This window comes from Athene cunicularia (assembly GCF_003259725.1).
Source record: "Athene cunicularia isolate RWA chromosome Z unlocalized genomic scaffold, athCun1 chrZ_part1, whole genome shotgun sequence".
Classification (NCBI taxonomy): domain Eukaryota; kingdom Metazoa; phylum Chordata; class Aves; order Strigiformes; family Strigidae; genus Athene; species Athene cunicularia.
In genome coordinates this window covers 26673104-26680746 of record NW_020799142.1, presented here as the reverse complement: position 1 = coordinate 26680746, position 7643 = coordinate 26673104, and the positions used below count along the sequence as shown (strand labels likewise).

The following is a 7643-nucleotide window of genomic DNA, read 5'->3' as shown; positions in this document are numbered from 1 at the left end:
CCCCCCCCCCCCCCGAGTCCCATAGAAAGGGATTCCCCCAAAAGTCTCCCCATAGAAAAAGACCCCCCATGCCATAGCTCCCCCACAGCAGCCCCCCGACTGCTTAAAAGCCTTCAGTGCCCCACCTCAAGAGACCTGACCCCAAATACCTTTCACATGTCCCCAGTAGAGGCCCTGACCTCTGGTCCCCCAGCATCACCCCTAACATGAGCTCATAAGGGCTCTGTTAGCCCAGCATGGTCCCCACCAGGTCTGGTCAACACCCACTTCCCACTTTCCCAACACCCCCAAATACCTCCGCAGCCTTGTTCTGCCCCATACCACCTGCAGACAATATTCTGGGCAGCAGCTGCAGGCTGCAGCAGGGCAGAGGAAGGACAAGCCTCCTGGGCCTGTCCCATCCCACCCCATATTTATTCCTCCTGCGGGGTAGCGGGGTGCAGGCGGTATTGGAAAGCCATCCATTTTTCCAGGGGAGGCTGTCACAGCCGCGCTTCGCCCCTCAAATGAAGCCGTCACTCACCGCCATCCTCCTGCATCCCTAATTTATGGCCCCAATATTGGCTCAGCTTCTTCACATAAGCCTGAAAAATGAGCTCTTTTTATTCCTTTACTGAGTTCATTTAACTTTTTTTTTGTGTGTGTGTGTCTGTGTTGTTCGCCCAGTCGGGAAGGGGGAGAGGAGTTTATCCTCCTGGGAGGAAGGCAGAGATATTGACTCGATATCTACTGGCGGTCCCTCACCCGTCCTGCTGGGGGGCTGCTGGCACCAGCCTCATCACCTTGGGGGGCCCAATTCGAGGGCTCCCCATCACCCCAACATGCCAATGAGTTTGCAGGATCTTAGCCCCAATGGCCCACAGACTTCTTCTCTCCCCCTCCCCAGCCATGGCGGCTAACGAAAGCAGCTCACCATTAATCTCAGGGCTGTGCGGGGCGGGCAGCCGGTGCCCGTCCCACTGACAAAGGGACCTGTCTGCGTCCCTGCAGAGTGATGGCCCTGGCCCCAGCCAGGGTGAGCAGCACAAAAGCCCAGGGAGGTGATGCAGCTTTTGTGGTGCTGCAATTAGCTCCTTGATTGATTAATGATCCTGTTTTATCAGCAGGGCTCTCAGCTTGGTGGGGAGAAGGGGGCACCCTGCAGACCCCTGATGAGCAAATGCAGAAATTGTGCCCCTATGTCCCAGCTCGCCACTTTTGGGGTGCCACGAATGTTGGGGCCTAGGAATGAGGTGCCCCACTGTCTGTACCCCACATCTGATAGGGGTACTAATACTGAGTGTCCCTGCCCCAACTCATTTTTCAGCCTCCCTAATTTTCTACCCTGCTGACAAATATTAGTGCCAAAACTGCCCTGACAGACAGCAGGGGAGATGCAGCCCCTTTCATTAGGGCTCACCCTGTAGAAATCAACCCCACCCTGGGGACACAGCCCATGCACCCCTGGGTGCACCACCACCACCCATGCTGGCTCATGGGTGCTACTTCTCAGCTAGCTCCCGATGACCCTGAGGATGCTGTCCCTGCCTCAGCCCCTCTTGTCCCCTTTCTCTTTGTTACCTGCCTCCAAAATACCCCAGTTCCTCCAACAGGCACATACACACCCACACCTGCACACCCACATGCCTTCCTGCCCTCCCCAGGGGGCACGGGACAGAGAGGACAGGAGCAGGACAGCCAGACACGGAGGAATGAGGAGCAGCATTGGCAGGGAAGCATCAAGCTCCCTCCCTCCTTGCACCACCAGGCACTTGCTTAATTAGCCCCAGCCCCAATGGCGAGGGAGTTAATTAGCTCTGGAAAGAGAGATAATGAAGCTGCAGAATAGCCCATGAATCTTGTGGCTGATGGATGCTGGGGGGCCAAAGCACAGCTGATGCTCCCACTCACTCCCCACAGTCCTGCACGAGGGACAGGGGAACGGGGGGGCACCCATGGAGCAATACCAGGCTCCCCTCCACCTCCAGCCAGGCTCCAGTGTGAGCCCCACAGCCATGCCAGCCACCTGCAGCACAGCCCTGAGTGAAACGAGTTTGTGGGGTCTCAGTTCAACCCAAAAGTCAATCACTGCCACCCCACAGGTGGGCAGGTACCTCACCACCCTTCCCACAGGCATGGCTTGGGGGCAACTGCCCCTTTCTGCCCACCCTCACCCTGTAACACCCACCCCTGCTGCTCCTGCAACCCCCCCAGCCTTCCCCCGTTAATTAGCTCAGCATTAACCTCTGCCTGGGGTTTACTGGCTATTGAGCGGCATGTTCATTAATCCACACACCAGCAAAAGGCTCTAATTAATACAGCCGGCCACACGCCCGTGCTTGGCAACTTTTAATTGTCGCAGGCCCGGCCGGGGAGGGCGAAGGTTAAAGCATTTATTGAGTCCCCAGGAGCCAGCTCGGCCCCCCAAGCCGATAGCAAAGATTTCCGATGCGGCAGGGCTGGCTGGCGAGCCCTTAACCCCTGGGTGCCCGGTGCTGCCCGGACTGTTGACCTCACTCCTGCAGCACTGTGGGCATTGCTAAGAGGTGCCAGTAATGGGCATTATCACCGGGGACTGACAACCAGGAGCCCTAAGGAGCATCGCTGATGGGCATTGCTAATGGGCACTGCCAAGGGCATCCCCACCAGGCATCGCTAAAAGGCCCTGCAAACAGGCTCTGCTGATGGGCATCGTTAATGGGTGTTGCTAATAGTTGGGGTGGGAGGCCCCACAGGACCTGCCTGGGGGGTTTGCAGAGACCCGGAGCCACTCGGAGCCTGAGTGGACCATGCCGTGAACACCCCAAGGCAGCTGAGGCAGGGGTGCCAGTGGTGCCCACCCCAGCCACCCATCTTACCTCTCTTCTGCATGAAGCCAAAGAGGTCATCCAGGAACTCCTTGCGCTTTGGGTCTTCATCCAGTTCATAGAGCTGGTGGCAGGAGAGAGAGGAGGTGTCAGTGCTGCCAGCACATGCGGGTGGCAGGACCCTGCCTGTGCCAGGACCTGGCATCACCCCTGGCCCCACCTGCCTGCTCTGCCAGCAACAAGAGGCTCTCCCTGCACCACAAGCAGGATACCCCTGAGCACTCTCCATGCTGTCAGCACTGGGCTTTCCACACACCTGGGGCATGGCTTGGGCTCCCCACACACAACTCATTATTTTGCACCCTTGCTGCAGAGATGCTGCATCTGTGCCTCAGTTTCCCCTGTCCCCCACTTTCCTAGGTGGAGGGATGACAGTGTTTCAGCCCAGAAAGATGATGCCAATGTAGATGGGGCATCAGCAAATCCCGGGCCCCTGGGCAGGTCACTGTGACCAGGATGCTCAGCAGCCTCCCTGGGTGTTCACCAGGTCCCAGCATGGGGTCAACATTATCCTCAGGGACATGCATCCACCTGTGCAGCAGAGATGCTGGTCCTGTCCTGGGGCAGGGCGAGCTGACAGAGTCACGGCGCTGGGTGCTGCAAGCACCAGCACTGCCCCACTCGACCGGGGTCACAGGGCTATTGACAACCTGATAAGCACAGCCCGAGACGTGTCACCACGAGATGGGGCCGGATCAATGGCCAAGGACAGTGTGAGCTGCCTCCGCAAAGGGACACGCTGCCAAATCCTCCTTCCTCAGCTGGTCATGGTGACCCCAAAGCCATCTCCTCTGGCCAGACATGGGGTCCCCAAATTAATCTTCCTCGGCTGCGCATGGGGACCAGGGTGTGAGCACGACAGTGACACATCTCTGCAAGGCACCGGGACTTCCCACAGTGGGTTCATGTGTGCAAAGCCAGATGGGTGTGCACTGTGTGCTAATACATGAGCATGAAACTAATGAAACTGTGAGTGCAGCACTGTGTGTGCGCCGACACAGATGCTCGTGTGTCCCGGCAAGTATGTGGGTCCACTGACGCGTGTGCAAGCCAGTGAGCATGCATGTGGTTTCACAGATGCACACATACAAGCTGTGAGGACAGTTATGTGTGTTGGATGGATGCAGGTCTGGACTCACGGACACAATAACCCAGCCTGAGCTGACCAACAGCACTGGGGAAGCAAACGCAGCCCCTATACCAGGGACACGAAGCGCCAGCTCTGTGCAAAAGCTGGGGCTCGCCTGATTCCAGCACAGTGCCTGGGTGACCATGACAAATTGGAGCCCGCCAGATCGATGGCCCAGCAGTAAAAGTCAGAGCACATGAAGGAAAAATTAGCACCAATCGAAGGTGCTATAGACACCAATTCCTCCCAGCAAGCCCGGCAAGAATTTAAAGCCATTGAAAAGAAACAAAACTCAGCAGTCCAGAATGGATTTCCAAAACATATACAAAGAAATGCAAGCTAGAAAACAAAGTCAGGCACAAAATAGAGTCGTTTAAAAAACAATTGTGCTGGGAAAGGCCGTTAAAAACCAATAGAAAGGGAGCACCCCCCCTCCACATAGCACATCATTCACTGGACAGATAAAGGAAGCTGTGCGGTGGGGATGTCAGGCTGCAGACATGGGGATGTGGGGATGGGGGGATGCAGGGTGGTGATGGGGACATGAATGCAGGGATATGGGGATGCAGGGACTTGGGAACATTGGGAATTGCAGGGATGCTCCTACAGACACCCCACAGTTCCTGTCACTGGATAGACCCATCTAACACAGTCCCTCATCTAACCCATGGGTGCCAGTTGCCTCTCGCTTACCTAACAGATGGGTGCTAACTGCCAGTCCCTAACCTAGTCTATGGGTGCTACTGCCAGTCTCCCATCCATGCGTGCTGACTGCCTGGCTCTGGGCCGCTCCATGGTGCTCCATCCCTGCCCCCTCCTTGCCCTCTGGGTGTCACTTACCCATTCTCTCCTTGCAGCAGGGTGCTCTTGGGGTCCCCGAACTCCTAGATGCCAGCACCCTGTCCCTCCCCTCCACCGTGGTGCTCCCTGCACTGCTCTGTGCCCCCTGCCCATTGCCAGCCCTTTCCCAGGAGCTCTTCAAGCCAACTATTGGGGTAACTAGGTCAGGCTGGGAGCAGAGCCCCAGGGGGTTGCTTTGATTTCTGCCCAGGGAAGGCTGTGTGAGCCAGGCTTTGCCTGCATTTTCCTGCCTGTCCTGCCTACAGCAGGGCTCTGACCCCCACCACTCCACACCAAGCCCATTTCCACCCCCTGCAATCTCCTGGTTTGTCCAAGCAGGAGCAAACCCCCCCAAAACCGGCAACTGCTGCCTATCCCACAGCAGGGCGAAGCCACCGCCTTCAGGGGAGGTCAACCCAGTGGGTGGGCTCCTGCACCCCTGCCTCCGCCAGGCCCCTGGGTGCCACTCATGTTTCTCCTCCCCACAAGGCAGGCAGGATCCCACACGGCGTGCGTGCTGCCTGCTGCCTCCGGCTCCCACAACAGGTGTGACCTCCAAGTGCCAGGATCCATTATTCCACCATTGATTAACCTCTAACCTTTTATCTGTGGGGCACTGAGATGCAAAAACACATTACATCAAACGGGGAGCAAAGGTCAGCTTTTAAGTGGAGACAAGAGCAGACCTGAGTAACAGGGGACCAGCCGGCAGGGCTGTTGGGTGTGCTGGGGATGCACTGGGCATCCCATGAGATCTGGGGATGCTCAGGCAGGAGAGGAGGTAGTTTTGGGGGATTCTTGCTGACGAGGTGTGGGCTGGGTCCCAGCTGAGGCTGGCTATGGGATACAGGCATCGCAGGTTCACAGGAGTGGCATGATGGTGGTCTGCCACAGCCTCCAGGCAAGGAGGGACCCCCAAACAGTCCCAGCCCAGAGGAAGGAACCAACTCCATCCCTTACCCAGGGCTCCAGGCACTCACCCTCCTCCTCCTCCTCCTCCTCCTCCTGCAGCGTGGGCACTGTGGTCCCCTCCCACCTTCCCTGGGGACTGACCACCTAAGAGGCAGGTCACAACCCTCCAGGGTCACACATGATCTCTGTGAGTGTAGATTCACCTCATGTGGGTGTACATAACCCCACACGGGCTGACACAACCCCACATGGGTGTGCACAAGCCCATGCAACCATATACAACCCTACACAGGCATGCACAACCCTATATGGGCTCACACAATCCCACGTGAGTGTGCACAAACTCTGATGGGCACACACATCTTCACACAAGCATGTGCACAACCCTGTGAATGCACACACAACCCCCCTGGGGCCACACACAAGCTTGCATCGGCACTTAAAACCCTGCATAAGCATGCACAACCCTGCATCACTGTGCACAACCCTGCATCACTGTGCACAACCCTGCACAGGCGCACAGAACATCACGTGAGTATGCACAACACTGTACAAGCACACACAATCCACAAATCCCGACACAGGCACATTACAACCGTGTCCAGATGTGCACAACCTCCTATGGGCACGTACAACCTCAGATGGACATGCACTACCCTAGACGGGCACTCACAACCCCAAAAGGCATGCACAGCCCCACTGGGGCACACACAGCCCCAGATGGGCATGCACAACCCCAGAGAGGCGCACCCACCCCGGATGGACACCCCCAACCCCACAGGGGCACACACCACCCCAGAGCATCCCCCCACCTTGGAGCAGTCGGGCAGGCCTTGCCCGGGGGCAGTTGTGCAACACGAGCAGCGGCTCCTGCTTGTGGTGACCTATGAGCAAGGACCCTTTTAATCGTGTTTGTATTGATATAATTAGTAACTCATTTAACGCCATCGATGTAACTATATTCCTCTATAAACACAAGTATTAAACTGTCAAGCCCAGGGATCGATACCCTGCCAGTGCGCTGCGCAGCTCCACTCTGCCAACCTCGGGGACCTCATCCACAGTTCTTGACACCCCTAAAAGCCATGGCACCCCCAGCACTGCCCCACTTCAACCTGGCACCACTGCTTGGGTGCTGGTGCAGGGGTGTCCTCGTCCCCACCCCACCCTGGATGCACCTCTGGGGACCCCGCTCCCTCCCATCATCCCATTGCCATGGTGACATCTGTATTCCTTAAGGGATTGGGATAACAGGGCTTGTCAGGCAGGTTAAAGGTCAGCGGGTCGAACATGGTTTATTAAAGGGATGTGAATAGACCTTGTGCCTTCCCCTCCTCTTCACCACGATTAAATAACATCATTAGCACCTCTCACTCACCCATGACATGCCTCTCCCAGAGCTGGGGTGACATGTAGGGCTGGAGCTGGGGTCCCTGGCACCCCTTAGCCCAGCTGATGCCCTAGACAGAGAAAGGATGCGGTGAGGTGCTAAGCCACACCTCAGGTATCTCCAGGATGCCTTGCGTCAGCGAGCCCCCCTTGCCACCCCCCACAGGGCTCTGCTGCCAAGAGAAGCAATTGCAGCGAGATCCCCTGCGGTCCCTGCTCAGCTACCACTTCCTGCTGGCAGTGAGGGCTCAGATCGGCAACCAGGATTTAATCCACTTAATACGAGCCATATCGATCCTGGACCCTGCTCGGCTCCCCACAGCCTCACATCCCCCCCCAACTCCAAGTCGCTTAATATGCACCACATTGATTAGCCACACTGCTAATTTTTCCATCTGGCTGCTGTTCACGCAGGGAGCTCAGGTAACGGCTCGTCTCCACGTACCCCCAGCCCCCTGGGGTGCAGTCAGACACCACGGGTGGCAGACTGCTGAGGGGATATTTTGGAGTCCCTGCACCCCTTCGGA

At 57.2% G+C, this 7643-nt stretch overlaps 1 protein-coding gene across 1 annotated transcript in view; it reads right to left on the bottom strand.

The window, feature by feature from the left end:
• Positions 1–7114, bottom strand: part of ARID3C (AT-rich interaction domain 3C) — a 10151-nt gene extending 3037 nt beyond the window's left edge. Inside the window, exons 1-3 of the mRNA XM_026865838.1 lie at positions 7106–7114; positions 5776–5871; positions 2838–2910 (exon numbers count right to left, since the gene is read on the bottom strand). Of these exons, the coding sequence (XP_026721639.1) occupies positions 2838–2910; positions 5776–5871; positions 7106–7114 (178 nt within the window). The remainder of the gene's footprint in view (positions 1–2837; positions 2911–5775; positions 5872–7105) is intronic.
• Between the last annotated feature and the right edge of the window lie 529 nt (positions 7115–7643).